General features: G+C 39.9%; 2 protein-coding genes across 2 annotated transcripts in view; one reads left to right on the forward strand and one right to left on the reverse strand.

Annotated features, from left to right (window-relative positions):
- The window catches only part of b4galt6 (UDP-Gal:betaGlcNAc beta 1,4- galactosyltransferase, polypeptide 6), a 25,724-nt gene extending 12,380 nt beyond the window's left edge, over positions 1-13,344 (forward strand). The window contains exons 2-9 of the mRNA XM_017689219.2: positions 28-144; positions 243-356; positions 4,104-4,225; positions 4,405-4,521; positions 4,846-5,033; positions 5,637-5,759; positions 7,055-7,156; positions 8,457-13,344. Of these exons, the coding sequence (XP_017544708.1) occupies positions 28-144; positions 243-356; positions 4,104-4,225; positions 4,405-4,521; positions 4,846-5,033; positions 5,637-5,759; positions 7,055-7,156; positions 8,457-8,604 (1,031 nt within the window). The 3' untranslated portion in view covers positions 8,605-13,344. The remainder of the gene's footprint in view (positions 1-27; positions 145-242; positions 357-4,103; positions 4,226-4,404; positions 4,522-4,845; positions 5,034-5,636; positions 5,760-7,054; positions 7,157-8,456) is intronic.
- On the reverse strand, positions 13,033-17,439 carry ttr (transthyretin (prealbumin, amyloidosis type I)). Its single transcript, XM_017689228.2, has 5 exons — positions 17,336-17,439; positions 16,291-16,427; positions 15,863-15,998; positions 15,110-15,251; positions 13,033-13,306 (listed from the first exon to the last, which is right to left on the reverse strand). Exons 1-4 carry the CDS (start codon positions 17,399-17,401, stop codon positions 15,144-15,146), a joined length of 447 nt encoding a protein of 148 aa, XP_017544717.1. The 5' UTR covers positions 17,402-17,439; the 3' UTR covers positions 13,033-13,306; positions 15,110-15,143.
- Between the last annotated feature and the right edge of the window lie 703 nt (positions 17,440-18,142).

Raw genomic sequence — 18,142 nt, forward strand, 5'->3', positions numbered from 1 at the left:
AAGCTTGTTCTCTGGTTCTGCTTTTAGCCAACACATACTTCTTCATGGTGCAGGCTCAGGGTATAATGTTACGGGACAACGTGCGGACGTTTGGTCAGATGATCAGATCATACACGAATAAGAACACCACGCTCAATGGCACAGGTGAGAGTTTACACTGATACATAAAAACTACTATGAGGCTAAGCTCTTGGAAATACAAGCTTGAAAATGTTATCTCTTTGTGGTTTTCCGGTATGCAGATTATCCAGATGGGAATAACTCCAGTGAATATCTTGTTCAGCCGACTACATACCTTCCTGAGAACTTCACCTATGCTCAGAATCTGCCCTGCCCTGAGCGATTACCTTCTATGAGTGAGTTTCATCGGTTTTGAGGTCCTCCTGTGAGAGCCTGAAGTTGTCAATAAACAGCAGTTTGGGAAAATCCTCATATGAGTTTCATATTCATGCTGAAAGCTGATTGTTTAGTGATTATGAGCCACTTATCTAATGACAGACTTCCTTAAAAGGGATGTCAGGATACTGGTGCCTGCTCACAATCCCTTGTTCTGAACACACAGATTACAATGATATTTACGCCATAATAGAAGACTTCATATGCACATGACAGTTAAAGATAATGTAAGATCAACACAAAGATCATTCTCAGGTGCCAGGACAATCATTGAGACATCTGTGGTGGCTTAGTGTGATGTGAGGTCTGACTTAACCAGGAGTTCTTGATACACCTGTTACTCCAGAGTGGAATAACTGAGCAGTCGATGCTAATACTTGTGGCCTTTCGTCAGAGAGGCCAATATTGTCAACCTGATTTGGGCTTATATGCACTTATAGCACTCCTCTACTTTTACGTAAAATAAAAATGATTGACAAACAGAGACTGAAATTCCTGACACACCTGAAAAACTGGAACAGAAAGCAAGGGTTCTTTTACATGTAATTTGAAGGCTTTATGCTTTTGAAGAAAGCTTGCAGACATGATGGAGAGAAGGAAGGTACATATTCTGTGTGTCCAGGAGACCAGATGGAAAGGAAGCAAGGCCACGAACATTGGAGGTGGATTCACTGTTCTATTATGTTGTAGAGAGGAAGAGAAATGGAGTAGGGATAATCCTAAAGGAACAGCTTGGGAAAGTGTTCTGGATGTAAAGAGAGTGTCTGACAGGATCATGAGCCTGAAGTTGGAGGTTGATGGTGTAATTTTGAATGTGGTCAGTTCATATGCACCACAGCTTGGTTGTCAGTTAGAGGAGAAAGAGGAATTTTGAAGTAAGATGGATGAAGTGGTAGATGGTGTCACTAGAGAGGAGAAATTAGTGATTGGTGCAGACTTCAATGGACATGTTGGTGAAGGGAACAGAGGGGATGAAGAGGTGCTGGGTATGTATGGTGTGAAAGACAGAAATGCGGAAGGTCAGATGGTTGTAGATTTTGCAAAGAGAATGGAAATGGCTGTGGTGAACACGTATTTTCAGAAGAGGGAAGAACACAGGGTGACATACAAGAGTGGAGGAAGGTGCACACAGGTGGATTATATCCTTAGCAGGAGATGCCACCTAAAGGAGATTGGAGATTGTAAAGTGGCACCACAGAAAGTGTAGCAAGGCAGCATAGGGTGGTTGTCTGTAGAATGAGATTAGAAACAAAGAAGAGGAAGAGAGTGAAGACAGAGCCAAAGATTAGATGGTGGAAGCTGAAGGAGGAGGATGGTTGCAGGCAGTTCAGGGAAAAATTGCAACAGGCCCTTGGGGGCAGTGAGGAGCTACCTGAGGACTGGGAAACTACAGCTAAGGTGGTGAGAGAAACTGGCAAAAATGTGTTGGGTGTTTTGTCTGGTCAGAGGAAAGAAGACAAGGAAAGTTGGTGGTGGAATGAGGAAGTCTTGGAGAGTATTCAGAAGAAGAAGGCAGCTAAGAAAAAGTGGGATAACCAGAGAGATGAAGGAAGTATGCAGGAGTACTGAGAGGTTGGACAGTAAAGAAGGAGTAAAGGACTTGTATCGTTTAGCTAAACAGAGAGATGGAGCTGGAAAAGGATGTACAGCATGTTAGGCTGATAAAGGATAGAGAGGGAAATGTACTAGTGAGTGAACAGAGAGTGTTGAGTAGATGGAAGGAGTACTTTGAAGAACTAATGAATGAGGGAAAACGAGAGAGAAAGGAGGACAACGGGGGGAAAGCTAGTGGATCAGGAAGTGCAGAGAATTCGTAAGGTGGAAGTGAGGGCAGCTTTAAAAAGGATGAAGAATGGAAAGGCAGTTGGTCCAGATGACATACCTGTGGAGATATGGAGATGTTTAGGAGAGAAGGCAGTGGACTTTTTAACCAGGTTGTTTAACAAAATCCTGGAGAGTGAGAGGCTACCTGATGAGTGGAGAAGCAGTATACTGGTCCCCATTTTTAAGAACAAGGGTGATGTGCAGAGCTGCAGTAACTACAGAGGTACAGAGTTGAAGAGCCACACCATGAAGGTATGGGAAAGAGTTGTTGAAGCAAGACTAAGGCGAGAGGTCCAGATCAGTGAGCAGCAGTTTGGTTTCATGCCCAGAAAGAGTACCACAGATGCAATTTTTGCGTTGAGTGTTGGTAGAGAAGTACAGAGAAGGTCAGAAGGAGCTACATTGTGTCTTTGTGGATCTAGAGAAGGCATATGATAGGGTGCCAAGAGAGGAACTGTGGTACTGTATGAGGAAGTCAGGTGTAGCTGAAAAGTATGTTAGGGTGGTGCAGGACATGTATGAGGATAGTGAGACAGTGGTGAGGTGTGCAGTTGGAGTGACAAATGGTTTCAAGGTGAAGTTAGGGTTACATCAGGGATCAGCTTTGAGCCCCTTCTTGTTTGCAAGGGTGATGGAAAGGTTGACAGATGAGGTCAGGCAGGAGGCTCCATGGACCATGATGATTGCAGATGACATTGTAATCTGTGGTGAGAGTAGAGAGCAGGTGGAAGAGAATCTGGAGAGGTGGATGTTTGCACTGGAGAGGAGAGGAATGAAGGTCAGTAGAGACAAGACGGAATACATGTGTGTGAATGAGAGGCAGGCAGGTGAAAAGGTGAAGATGCAAGGAGTAGAGGTTGTAAAGGTGGATGACTTCAAATATCTTGGGTCAACCATCCAGAGCAATGGACAGTGCAGAAAATAGGCGAAGAAGAGGGTGCAGGCAGGATGGAGTGGGTGGAGACGGGTATCAGGGCTGATGTGTGACAGAAGGATAGCAGCAAGAGTGAAAGGGAAGGTTTACAAGACAGTAGTGCGTCCTGCTGTGATGTATGGTTTGGAGACTGTGGCTCTGTCTAAAATACAGGAGGCTGAGCTGAAGGTGGCGGAGATGAAGATGCTGAGATTTTCATTGGGCGTGACAAGGCTGGACAAGATTAGAAATGAGCAGATCAGAGGGAGAGTGAAGGTGGAGCAGTTTGGAGATAAAGCCAGGCCAGGTTGAGATGGTTTGGATATGTGTTGAGGAGGAATAGTGGATATATTGGGCAAAGAATGTTGGAGATGGAGCTGCCAGGTAGAAGGAGAAGAGGTAGACCTCAGAGAAGGTTTATGGATGTAGTGAAGGTGGACATGGAGATGGTTGGAGTGAAAGTAGAGGAGGCAGTGGATAGGGCAAGATGGAGGCAGATGATCCGCTGTGGCGACCCCTAAAAGGAGCAGCCGAAAGAAGATGCTTTTGAATTAACATAGTACTGAAGATACTTTGAAGGCTATAATTGCCATGTTGGGAAAGAGAACTGATACAATCCTAGAGGACTAATTTAATTTTACAGCTTGCTAAATATTATGTACATTATTAGGTTATCGAGTTATGAAATGTAATACCACATTGTTTAATTTAATCAACACACAAACTCACACTAATCTCACTAGTTTTCACTAGTTGCTGCTTAAACCGTTTGGTGTCTGTGCTAACCACTTTATCACTTTCTCATTTTCATTGTTCTTTTAAGTCCTGTTCTAGAGATGGTACAGTTGATCATAGTTAAACTCTGTGTTTTTGTATTCATTCTGTTTTTTACAGCACAAAAAACATTGTCCTGCTATCTGATATAGTGAAGAAAGTTGTTGTGTAATATTGGTGTGTCCTGCCTCTGCAGAGGGTCTTATGGAAGTAAACATGACTGAGGTTCCTATGGAGGAGGTTGAACTGCGCCTTGGACAGCTAGGCATTCGGTCTGGGGGTCACTGGAGACCTGAAGACTGCAAACCACGTTGGAAGGTGTGTGTCTTTTTGTTGGCTGTAACATTTTAAGGTTTGTTCTGTTCAGAATTAACATCTTTGGAGGAACATGGTGGGAATAATGGGGAGATTGTTTTCTTGGTGTTCTTTTTCATAAAGTTTAAGTCTTTCTGTATTTCTTTCCTTCTCCTCCCTGTTTCTCTCTTTCATTCTATCAGGTGGCAATTCTTATCCCCTTTAGGAATCGTCATGAACATCTCCCCATCCTGTTTCAGCACCTCGCTCCTATGCTGCAGCGTCAGCGCTTGCAGTTTGCATTTTATGTCATTGAACAGGTATTCTCACAAACATGCACATTATCATACATGGCAGTATACAGCCAGCAGAATGGAATACATTTTGGGTGGCGTTGCCCTCTGCTGTGTTGGTTTTTGGTGACCTCTGCTGGTGTGTTTGCGCACTGTCTGTCAAACAGCTGATGAAAAAGCTCATGTTCTGCATTTTCCTGTTTTTATTTTTCCCCTTCAGTGAAACGATAATTCTTACATAGCTTTGTGGACCAAAAACAGTCAGCCTGTCTTTAACCCTTGGTGTTACTTTGTTTTGCAGCCTGTCGTAAAAAGGTCTGATAATAGCCTGGATGTTCTTTTTGTTTTCAGACAGGTACACAGCCATTTAATCGCGCCATGCTGTTTAATGTGGGCTTCAAGGAGGCGATGAAAGACCTGGACTGGGACTGTGTGGTGTTCCATGATGTTGATCATATACCTGAAAATGACAGAAATTATTATGGTTGTGGACAGATGCCTCGGCACTTCGCTACAAAGCTTGACAAGTATATGTACATGTAAGTAAGTTGGAGGAAATTTTTCCTGCACTGTATCATGTGTATTTATCATGTTTCATGCCTTTTTCGTTCAGGCATTTAGAATTATACTGTTATCGTTTCTCTACAGCGGGAGATTGAAGTTTTAAACCTTGGGAGCAGTTCAGCTGCATTCTGACAGTTTTGTATCCAAGGTGATGAGCTGAAATTAGCCTTTTAGCACATGTTCCTTATTGTCTTCTGTATGAAGCAGTGGTGCCGTGTGCCTCAATGAATAATTATCTAGAAGTATAGACATCGTTCTTCCACTTAGAGCCCTGCAGAACTTTTGGGATGTAAGGATACTCTGTGTTTTTGTGTAGCGTGTATCCTTAAGCCTGTTTATAGCAGGTGATATGGTAGATAAAGCCCTGTGGTTCATTTAAGCTTACTCTGTATGTTGTCTCCAGAAGTGGTAGTATTATTCCCTTTCAGTACTGAGTGAGTTCGTGTTGTAGTAAACGTATGCTCTGTTGCCTGGCCCTTTTAAGGTCATACCTAATGGCAAAGCTGTAATTTTTACTCTCGTTGTGGTTAGATACTAACTCAACTTTTGTCTAATGGCATGTTTGTGTCTGTTTTCAGCCTGCCGTACAGCGAGTTCTTTGGGGGAGTCAGTGGACTTACGGTGGAGCAGTTCCGCAAGATTAACGGTTTTCCCAATGCATTCTGGGGCTGGGGAGGGGAGGATGATGACCTCTGGAACAGGTGCGTGTGATTAAAAGCACACAGGCCCACAAGCCACTATCGGTCACCCAAGTTTGATTCCCAGGAATGCCATAAATTGTATGCTCATTGTGTACGTTTGCAGATTTCATGCGAATCCTTAAAAAGTCTCAAGTGTTAAAATAGATTAAAAAAATTTTAGGTCATAAAATGTCTTATTCTGTCTTATTAAAGCTATTAAATTTAGGGACATTCAGGCAAATTTTAATGAATAAGTTTTGGTAAAAATAAGCCCAATCCAGTTCCGATCCTGTCGTTTGTTCAACACGATGTACTTTATCCAGATGTTGTGCGGCATCATAAACGGATATCCTCTAAGACTTGCAGTCATCCACAACTATTTTCAGAAGGTAAAAAAGAGGTTTAAATGTCTACAGCCTGGAACTGCTTTAAGATGGTAAATGAAAATTCTTGAAATTAATTTTCATGGCTGAGTAACTTCACACAAACCCAAGGTCACAAATTCTGTAGTTTTTCAAGTGTACTAAGTAATACTTAATTCTGGATAATAATTTCAAAGTGAATTACTTTCTATAAAATAATTTACTGAGCTCCCTCAGTAATGTAGTTTTGTTCGAAATGACATCACTGACACAGTTCAGTATGTTTCCTGCAATGTGGTATGATTGTGCCCAATCATGTAAAAAAAATCTTTTTTTTTTTTTTTTTTATGCTCAGCACATTATTTGTTTGGAAGTGTGGCACTTGTATTATAACTCTGATGTAATCGTGCACACGATGATCCAGGCTATTTGTGGTATAAATTACAGCTACTTTTATTCTAACTTGGTTAGTTAAATCACAAACAAATTATATTACCCACCCCTGTCTGGTACAAACTAATCCAGCTCAAATAGGGCTTAAGTCACACAGTGGTTACACTTTATTGCTACCCTGATTAAACAAATTAATAATAATTGCTCAATGATCCAAGCTGTGCTGTAAATGAGCTCATATGCTCAAAAGCATGTTGCATCAAAACAATAAAGGGAACTTCATGCATCTTTTATACAGTGATGGAAAACACAGCAGCACACGAATCTGTGGTTCTACATGCTGAAATTCATAAAATACCTTTTCTGTTGCCATTGGTGTACACGTATGCAGCGTAACTCCTCTGGCAGAAGCCTTTTTTTTTCCTGACCTCATACCAGGCTCGTTGGTTTTATTAGAATAATAAAATAAGAAAAACATAATACTGGGTGTTCCTGTGTTGATAGTGTACACATGTTTCAATTAATCGTGTGTGATATGGAATTTCACTTTGTACTTTCCAGGGTGCACTTTGCTGGATTTAACGTGACCAGGCCCGAGGGAGAGATTGGCAAATACAAATCAATTCCACATCACCACAGAGGAGAGGTGCAGTTTCTTGGGAGGTTAGTTTTCTTATTTGTATTTGTTACATTGCATTTGTCTGCTCACTCAAACACACATTTTGTGTGTCTTGCACAACCAAAATATAAAATTTCTTGCTATTCTTTGAGAACTTCACAATATGTAGAACCAGTTGTTGTTGCTGTTGTTGTTGTGGGAGCTGAAAAAATGGATAATGAATTAATACGTGGCCTAAAGTTCTCTGGCACTGTGCGATAATCCCGACGGGAAGCTGGGGTCGTTTTAGGTTAAAAAATGTGTAATTACAAGTTCTGGTTGTAAAATACTTGATATAAGCCCACCTATGATCGCCTCACAGCAACTGAATTCTGTATTACTGCATCACATCACAAGAAGTCTTTGTGCTGTTAAAGGAATAATCTTTGATGCTGACGCTGCTCACCTGGACCACTAGGCTGACCACATCTCAACTAGTACCAGGCTGGTCAGCTGGCTAACAGGCTAAACATCATTAATAATACATGCGTGAATTAAAATACTTACAGTATGATTCACAGTAAAACGTCAATATAAAAATGTTAATGTCACCTGAATGGCTTATATGATTTTGTTTGTCAGTGTGCCTCAAGTACAGTGCTGTGAAAAACTGTGTGTGTATATGCACACACACACACACACACACACACACACACACACACACAAAAAAAAAATCTGCTTGATAATGCACGTGCCTGCTTTACTTTGAGAAAGCTCTGCAGTTAGTAGACTAGATTTTTCATGTCGTTGCAATATTTTAGACTAATTTAGCAGTTAGTTGAAAACAGTATGCCACACATGCTGTTTAGAGACCCACAGGGGAATAAGCAATGACTGTTGGAAGACAGGAGTATTGGATTTTCTTTATGGCCGTGAAAGTTGTGTTTGGACTTGAGTACAAGTACAATTACCATACCAACCATTGTTTGTCTTGAACAGCTTGTTATTGTACTATTTGTTGTTTGTTTGTTTTGTTAGTAAGCATGTTCATATTCAATTTATTTATTTCTTCATTCTGTGAACCCGTCCCACTTCCTTCCATTTTTTCACCCAACTCCCAAACACCCGACATTTTCCTTGCTTTAAGTCCTGCAAGTGACAATCTTTTTGTTTGAGGCATAAGTTGCTTTAAGCTTGAACTGAAATGTTCCTTTCTTTGTGTAAGCATGTGTAACCTTCAGTGCACCGACCCACTATTGACACATGGTATTTGCCGTAGTGAGTGCAACTCTTTACATACAGCTTCTCAACCTGTATGAACAGAAGATGCTGACATGTACCTCTCTCTCTCTCTTTCTCTCTTAGGTATAAGTTGCTAAGGTATTCTAAAGAAAGGCAGCATCTGGATGGCCTGAATAATCTGCAGTATTCTCCGGAAATATCTTTAAGTAGTCTGTATAAGAACATCACTGTTAACCTGAGCCCTGAGTTGGCTCCCATAACAGAGTACTGACCACTCCACCTCCATTCACCTGTCTTTCACCTGTCCCTCGATACCCAAGTATGATCCAGCACCCGTGGAGTGGGGAGAGGTGCGTGACCGCAACATAATGTACCTACTGCTGCCAAGTAACCTTAAAACCAAGAGACAAGAGGTTAAAGGCCTGAATACTCGAACAGTTGATTGTGAGTGTGTGGTCGTGTGTATGTTGGGTCATACCCATGTTTTTGTAAGCGTGTGCCTGTGCGTGTCCCACTGCATGTTTCTGTGTTCATACTGGCTTTAGCTACTCAACTCACATCACACTACCAAAAATGGGAAAAGAAAACCAACGAAAAAGAATCGAGGGGGAGAGAGAAAGGCAGGGAGTGCCCAGCGTCAACAAATCAGATGTTTACTACAAAGCCTTAACTGATTTTCTTAGGCTATTATCACTTTGTGTCTCCATTTTCATCTGTGCTGACAATGTAGAAAGCTCAGTTTTACAGTTCAGCAGCAGCCTAGACGCCAATAGACATTTTACAGCACGTTTTGTATCATACAGTAGTATTTTAAGACACAGTATTTTTTCTTTCTGCAGATTTGTGTATGTACTGTACACTTCTGGGTTTTTTTTTTTTTTTAATTTTGTTTTATGCATTGAGATGCATTTGGGAGCACTCCAGTGGTGTTTGTCATGTGAGCGTCATTGTTTTGCGTTTCTTTTGGCTGTGCAGAGGACTGCTGTGAGCGCTTGCATGATCCAGACTGGTCTGTAAATACCTGCCTCTTTAATGATGCTGTTGCTTAGTCCTGTAACGACGCCCATCATTCCAGTGCGCACACACACTCTTACTTTGGCAGCTAAGTGTCTGTCTTTCTTTCGTTCTTTTTCTTTTCTATTCTTTTAAACGGCTAGACACGTTTTGAATCAAGGACTTATCCTTATTATAAAACTTACTACTAAATATTACTTGGGGTTTGGGGACTCTACAGAATACATATATACATATATAAACAAAAAAACACCAATATCAGCTGCATGCCTTACTTTTTTGTTGCCACAATTTTTTTAGTTTTGTATCATTTGATGTTTTTGTTCTTGCTTCTGTGTAATTTATAGGAATTTCTTCCTGTCTCATTTAAAGTGCACTGTACAGATGAAAAAATAAAAGGGGTAGGAAGTTAGAGGAGTCAATTGACTTTGCAGGTCACAAGAAGACCTGCTGGTCAGTGGGGTTCACAGCTGCTAAAAGCCAGAATACCCTTCACTGGGTTTGGCATTTTTGTATGTGAGAATAACTGTGTGTGTGCGCATGTTTCTGAGTGAGTGAGTGAGCAAGCGAATGAATGAGTGAATGATGCTCTAGCTCTGTGTAATGAAGTACGTTGTGATGTTGCACTCTAGTCTGACCATGAGTTGGGCCTGGATGAGAGAGTGATATCAGTATTACTCTTGAAAGGCATCAGAACTGAGTTCAGGAGATGAAGACTTTGTTTTGACCACTCAAAGCTGTGGGAAGTGTAGGCTGTGCTTTTTGTACATTTTGTTTGCCTTTGTATATAGTCTTACTTTGGAGATGTTAATGCACCATAAGTTGCTTTATTTTTGTGTTTTTTTTTTTCTGGCTAGTAATAATTTTGTTAATTTATCATATCTGTCCTAAGCAGAACTACGTGTGTGTGTGTGTGTGTGTGTGTGTGTGGAGACTCTGCAAAACACACATCATCTACCCTAAAGATCTGACTATATCAGCAGTGCACTTTTAGCACTGGCTTAAGTGTCCCTGTAGCTGAGACATTCTCAAATTATGAAGGGCTGGAAAAGATCTTGGGAACGCTGGATAATTTTTCTATGTTGCACAGCTTGCACAGGATGATCTACTAGGGATGTACCGATATGGGGAAAATATGGGCCAGTGCTGATATTCAGTATTTTTCATGTACATATGTGCTATTGCCAATACCAATAAATTGGGACTACACTAGTGATGCACTGGAATGGTAATTTGTGGCCATAACCAAAATTCAGGAGACACTAGGATGGAACTCAAGACCAAGGCAGTAAATTCCAGTGCTTAGTTATACTTTGACAAGTTATGCACTTTGACAATGTCACTTATGAATTTAATTATTTCAAATTATTATTTCAGGCTGCAGAGTTTATTGTGTGGTATCAGACTTGAAGTGCAAGTGTTTGGGTGTTGTACACCCTCTTCATACTTGACGCTGCTTGTCTAATGCCCTTACAGAAATCGTGAAATAGTTTCACATGGCTGACCTTTACTGTCTGTCTGCAGGTGCTCAAACTATCTTATGTCTGCACTGACCGATCCAAGTCTTTTGCTCTCCTGCGCCACCGTTTCTAACTTTCAATACCATTACATTTTTTAAAGTCTTAGATCTTGATGCTTCATTGTAGGCCCATTTTTTTTCTCAGTCAAAAATTTCAGCCTTTTTCGTTTTTTTACCTGAAAACTGAAAGTGACATTTGTTTTATGTTTTTTGGCTGAACTTCAGTGGCCAAAATGCTGTATTTAGGGTTACAAATGCAGACATTTTAGCATCCATGCATCACCTGAAAGTTGTGTTCATCCAGAGTGCAACGGATTTTAAAATATCAATCACCTTTAAATATTTGTCCAGTGCATGTATTTTTCTAAAATAATCTGCCAATAATAAAGAGATTCCATATTTAGATACAAGTCCCATATCGCTGTGCATCCCTGGGGTTTAGTGTTGTGGTCCTTGTGCATTTTTGGTGTTTTCCCTGTACACATTCGATTTAGCTGAGTTGAATCAGGTGTATTAAAGCAAGGAAAACACCAAAATGTGTAGAGCCGGGGGGTCCTGCAGGAGCAGAACGGAGAGCTACTGATTTAGTTCAGTTGAAGGTTTTTCAGTTATTAGCTGTTGCCATTTGGAGGCGCTGTCGTGTTGGCTCTCCTCACAGAGCACCAAGCTGAGCCATTGTGCCGAGGCATGGGCCGTATGAGTGAACACCTGTCTGAAGCAGTCCCTAGTGCTGAGTCTCATGTTGTTTACATTTTTTTTTTTTTTTTCTTAAGCCTCAGACTGAAGTCTGTGTTTGGCCCATTTATTAGAGTTAGAGGTTACATTCAACCATAAACATTTGACTACTGGGGATGAAGAGTCTGTAGGCCCATGTTCCGCTCTAGAAATGTGGTTCAAAAGTGAAGGATGATGTTGAACTGAAGGAGATTCCTGGTGCCAAAGTCACCATTTTCTCCCTTGTTCTTTGTGTAAATTTCCACTTTTTGCTTTCTGAGTCTGCCTCAAAAGCTTTGTGGTAAAATGTAGACTGTAAACTTCTCTCCTACCTTTCTATTCCAATTTGATCGTAGGACGTTGAGGGAGAGAATGTCCAGGAAAATTGCTGTGACTCATTAAGGTACATTACAGAGCTAACTGGGCATCAAACACTATATAAATAATTGTATAAAAGTGTTGATTTGAGCTTTCTGACCAGCACTGACCCCCCCCACCGCCCCAGAACATTGATTTCACTCTTGTTAGGTTTAGTTTGGTGCGAAAGCAGATTTTTCCCTCACCCTTTGACCGTTTCCAAGCAACAAGAGACGAACATCAAACTGTGATTCATGGTGTAACAGGATTATTTCCAAGTACTATAGGATACCTTAAGTGTTGACACCATTACAAGTAATATTTACCAGATTTCCTCCTGACTAGGGCACAGTATTCTATGATCTACAGGCACTGGCTAACAGTATTTGGTGGCAATACTGTCAGATCTTGTGTTCTTATTGCAATACATTGTTACATTGATTCACCTTGACATAAATTGTAATTATCTGTTTTTCTTTGACATTTTTATGAGTAACTGGTGAGCTTTCATCTCTACAAAACCATGACTGAAAGCTACCCACACCACATCAAAAACGTTTGTTAATAAAGAATTTGGATTTGAATCTTGTACTAGTAAGCTAGTAGAAATGTACATCACCCTCATTTGCCATTATTAGTATCTTATTAAACATTTTCATGGTTTAGAAGGTTCAGCCTTCTATCTAATCTCTGTATTACTAAATTGGCACATGCCCACAGTGTTTTATGCATATCTGTATTATTGAAAGGAGCTATTGATCCTTTGACCTGTTTTACTTAGTTGTAGCTATGAAGGACATGGTGTTCAGTACTGTGCTCGATCCGCAGGTTCAGTTTAATTTTATCTCAATTTCAGCCAGTTGCCCCCACAAAAAGAAAACTGTACCTCATCTCTTGTCCATTTGTGTTTTTGAAAAATGAGAAGTAGAGAATTTTAAAGAGGTGTTCACATTACAGATTTGTAACATAGTGTTACAGTTTTTTGCAGTATTCATATTTGTGCCTTGAGTTTTTTTCTTTATTTTACACATTTGCATTATTGGGGTTGAGAGATGCAGTGAGGTGGTTGTGGATAATAAAATGATGAGTGCACGGTTATTTTTCAGAAGTTTTAATTTGAATCTGGAGATATGTGTATGTAGACCTCTGAAGCGTCTGATTGATGAACTGGAGCAGAAAATCAGGAGGATGCTTTCTTCTGTGTCTTTGTTACTCCATTTCTGAGGGTCCACTTTTGCTGTAACACCAGTTTCAGAAGCAGGATGTCTTGAGATGGTGACTGCTAGAACTGACATGTACAATCCTGGTTCCAGATCTTTGTTTTGCCAGTCTGTTCACTGCGTTGCTGGTTTGTTCACTGCATTACGCTCTGTAATGATCATTAAAAAGAGTTTATAGTTGAAAACATGCGGTGACTGCCTTGTCTTTTTTGTCTGAAAGTCTGTCTTAACTGTTTGAATTTACTGTTGAGGTCCTATTGGAAACGCGTAGAGGAGAATGGGGTTGGTTGGCATAGTGTTCATTGTCCTGGGACAATGGCTGGAATGAACTCTCTTACACTGTTAGAAATAAAGGTTCTGTGCTGGTGTATTTCTTGTCCATCAATGTACAAAAAGTGTAAATGTTCCCTCAAATGTACAGCAGTGGGTTTAAGGTCCAATTGTGCACCTTAAATGTTTTTCTCAGGTGAAAAGTACATATTTGCACCTTTTCATAACCTAAAGCTTAAAAAAAAGCCTGGAGATGAGCTGGTGTGTGGAGTCAGTACAACTTTGAAACGGTCATTTTAATGGATTATGGTTATGTTCCCTTACTAAAAGTATTCACATGTACTCTTGAGGAGACCACCACAGTGACAAGAAGGGTACTGCCTCAGTGACAGTTTAGTACCTTTATTTCTGAGTGTAAAATAAAAGTGATTTGTCCAACATCATAATCCATTTAATCAAGAGCTCTGAAAGTTACAATCTGTTAAAGTGGGAGAAGTTGAGACGTATTCATAACAGATGTATTATTTTTGCAATATTAATATTTGTGCCTTGAGTTTAATTTAAAATGTAATTTCATTTAAAATACTTTTTTCTTTTAAAGTCTCAGAGTAAATATGTTAATGTTTTAAAGATAGATTGTGGAAATATATTCTTTTAGCACAAATCAGCTATATTTTGATATGATTTGAAAGCTGACATAAAGCTGGTTACCTAAATAAAGACTTGTATCCCAACGTTTGTGGGGTTGGTTGCTGCTTGACAGGACTATCTGAAGTGGAGCACTATCGCAGGCCTATATTATTTCACCTTATAAATGACATATATATATATATATATATATATATATATAGTACATAACACCTTGCTTATATTAAATTACATTTAAATTTGTAATTAGTTGTTCCCACCTCCAAGCTGTATGTCACTTAATAAGTGAGTCTTAATATGAAAATATCACTTTTATTTAGATGGACCACTGTAGATGCTCAATCTGTCTTTAAATAATGTTCCGCTTGAAGTTGTGTGTAAATTTGTCTGTAACCCCAACCTCAATGCTAGACCTAACCTTAATGTTATTAATCAACCAGTATCACCAGAAATTTTGTTAATAACATGTCTGTAGATTGTCTACATTGGACCATCCAAATGAAGTGGGACCCTTTGAATCCAAACTATTTGTGTATTAAATATGAAATATAAGTAGATATTTTACAGACTCTAGTTTCACTCAAGGGAAGGCTGTGTGCATTATCTGCCACTTTTCAATACAATGAGAAACTTCCTAATGTTTCACTGAAACAAACATATTATGTAATTATAGTATTTTAACTTGCCATCGCCATGTTTAGGCTGGTTGGCGAAGGTTCACAATATGCAACGGCAAATATTTTCTGGCATTAGGATGTTCAGCTTTCATTTGCTGTTGGGTTAACCTGCATGTGTCAGACTAGTCCTTGCAGGTCAAAGCACTCCAGACTTGAGTGTTTTGCATCAGTAAACTGACCTAATTCAGCTCATTGGCTGTTTGTGGATTTAATACAGAGCATTAGATGAAGGAAGATGCTACTCTTCACAGAGATTTGGTGTGGAAGGAACCCTGTTTGAAATGCCTGGGAAATACAGTATAGGATGAAAACTGTGCCAAGCAACCCCACACCCCTCTATTTCACGTGTATGGCTACCTGTGATGTTAAGATGCATCTTAAATCTGCATCTTCAGTCGTGTGCTTTGACCACTACAGCTGTAGTAGTGTAGGAGAAGGGGCTCAGCAACAAGGCCAGAGTGTAGTGGCGATGGCCTTCAGCGTGAGCCTCAAACACCACCTACAAACAAGAAAAAAAACAGCACACTTTTGATAGGCTGGAAACATTTCAGTCCACACACATGGGCTTGAACTGTGTCCAAGTACAGTACTTATGTGTTATGTATGATCCCTGAATTGTCCATCCAGGGCTTATCTACAGCCATTGCATTTATTTAAGGACATGTGTCTATAGAAAACATATATGTTCTTAAATATTTACTCTCTTACTTTAAAAAAAATGCAGCACTTGGTTGGCATCCAGAAAAACGGTATTCTGTTTGGAATTCTGCCAGTATTTACTGAATGAGCAGTTGAATGTCAGAGTCCAGTTTACTCACTCATAGGCAAATTCGCAAACTAACACTAATATGGGCCACACTATATCTCTTAAAGGAAACTCTTTACTGAAAAAGAACGGGTTCTGATTACTTAGTGCTTTCTTGGGTGTAGAATCAAGCGAACAAACCTATCAGGCTTTACAAACAGGAGCCAGGTTGAAGGCTCTATTGGACTAATAAAATCCAAGTGTTCTGTGTCATGAAAAGCTAATCAAGTCCCAGAGTTTCTATAAGCAATTGAGAAAATGAGATTAGCAGGGCCTGCTGCTTTTCACACAGGCTGTCTACTCACATCGGCAACCTCATGGAAAGGTGCGCGACCTTCTGCCTTCCAGTAGTTTTTGGTGTCAAACTCCACACGGTATACACCAGGTGTGAAGTCCTGCTCTGTGATAATTTCATGAACCTCACCAGCTATGTCTGTTGTCCTGTAGGGCGGATGAAACGGGGGTTTGGGGGGGGAAATTAAGATTATTGAGATGTTGACCTAGAAAGCAACAGATTAGGATTATAGTAATGCACCCAGTAAAGGTGGTGTTCACACATCATCTCAATTCTGGAGTGCTGTGCCATCCCAAAAACATCAAAATGATGGATAGATAATATCATGGAACCATCCTTCATAATCTTTGTGCTACCATCCTAACTTATTTCTCAAATACTTGAGATGTTGGACAAGTATTTTTGTGTCATGCACTGTTTTAGTGAACATTATCCTACCCGCTGCTTATCTTTTCCCATGTCCCATTAGTGCCTTTGCGGGAGACCTTAAGTGCCACGTTTCCAGCAGGAATGCCCTTCACTGCATCCAAGATCTTTACGGTTAACGGACAATGAGAATCCGAACCGCCGTGATCCTAGAGCGGAATATGAATGACAAAATATGTTTGTACAGTGTGTGAGCAGAGCTTTACATTCACCTTTAGTTAAATTGTCTGGAAAACAGTCATAACATTTTGTCAGTCATGGAATCACATTATATAAGAAAAATTCTTATTACAAAAGAAATATAAATGTATAAAATATAAATATATAAAAAAAAACCCTCCTAACTCTGTAACTAATAATTGGTAGTTCTAACAGGCTCTAAATAAACTAATCTGTCTTAAACCTTAAGCTTGATCTGAAAGGAGGAGCCGGATCAAACTTTCCTTTCATTCATTTAGTCATTTTTAGGTTAGCATATTTAAATATTTTCAACTTAGCATTTAAATGACCACCAACAGTAAGCAATAATCATACTGTTTATTAAATCCTTACTGCCCAGTGTCCTGTTCGACCCCTGCTTACATAACCAATAAGACTGAATCCTCACACTTTAACAAGTTAAAAGTGATAATAATTTCATCTTCTGAGCCATATTATAATCTCTGTTCCAACCCAAGATATCAAGAAAGATAAGTGTAGCAATGTTATATAACGTTTAGTAGACAACACTGTGCAATGCTGCAGTGTAGGAAATAAATGCTGAACGGATGACGAAACATTAACTGTAACTGTCGCTGAACATTACAACCACTTCCTTTGGCATTTAGATGGTGTCTGTCTGTACTCAGTAGTATCATGCCGCATACGGTGGCTGTCTAAAGCAGGACTTAGTATTATGAATGAAATCCTAGCAAAAATCGTCTGTAATTTCAATATTAGACAATTGAATATTCTGTTTACTCAATGATTCAGTCTGCATTACAAAAGGCTCTACTTTGAGAATCGTAATCAGTGCTGGTCCCATGGCTGAGCTGTCTGACCCGGATCAGTAACTTACCACAGGCGCACCCTGGCAGAAGACAAGTGCTGAGGAGAGAAGAACCAAAATGCTAGCTTTGTCCATGGTGAAGGAACACTGCAGACAGACTGATTCGGTCTTATATACCCGGGTCAGGTGACTGCAGGGGAGATCTGGGGCGTTCTATTGACAAAGTAAATAACAGGGGAATGTGTAACTCCAAACAAAACGACCTTTGTGGCAATTTCAGTTATTAATCCCCAGAAATATCTGTTGGCATGGAAGTGGTCTCAGTTTTCAGGTTTTCAGAGAGAAACATAATGTCTTGGTAGTTCCTTTTCTTTGGAAAGCTCTTGGCACTGCTGGAAAGGCATTTCAACCACATCTAGTTCCCAAAGGTCTTCTTGTGTCACTGCAGATCATAGTTTTACCTTTTGCTCTAGTACTGTTTGTCCTGACATAGAAGTGATTGATGGCCTCTCTCACAAATTAAACTTTCTGAGCATCAGGCATTTCAAGGTCTGAGGCAGTGATTGTTCTAAGAAAGCATTTATGTGCCTGTTTAGAGTAAAAGCTGGGTCATTGTATTGAGGCCTCGTAGTGTTTAATAACAATATACTGAACGCTCATTAGAAAAAAGTAGAAAGTATGCGTTGTCATAGAACACTATACCTGATAGGGTAGAACTGCAGTCTTTAGGATTGTATACTCAAAGATATGTCTACAGTATCATTAGTTAGGGAACATGATGGTACCTTATTCTGTAGCAGTTATATTTTTAAGTTGTGAAGATTCCATCCACCTTGTTATATAAAGGGACAAAGTTTTCCCATGGAAAAGTGGATG

The sequence above is a fragment of the Pygocentrus nattereri genome, chromosome 4 (genome assembly GCF_015220715.1).
Source record: "Pygocentrus nattereri isolate fPygNat1 chromosome 4, fPygNat1.pri, whole genome shotgun sequence".
NCBI lineage: Eukaryota > Metazoa > Chordata > Actinopteri > Characiformes > Serrasalmidae > Pygocentrus > Pygocentrus nattereri.

Coding starts and splice junctions, on each gene's coding strand:
- ttr (XM_017689228.2), bottom strand. CDS start 17,401: ATGGACAAAGCTAGCATTTTGGTTCTTCTCTCCTCAGCACTTGTCTTC. Junction 16,428..17,335: donor TCTGCCAGGGTGCGCCTGTG/GTAAGTTACTGA, acceptor ATTCCGCTCTAG/GATCACGGCGGTTCGGATTC. Junction 15,999..16,290: donor TGGGAAAAGATAAGCAGCGG/GTAGGATAATGT, acceptor TCCGCCCTACAG/GACAACAGACATAGCTGGTG.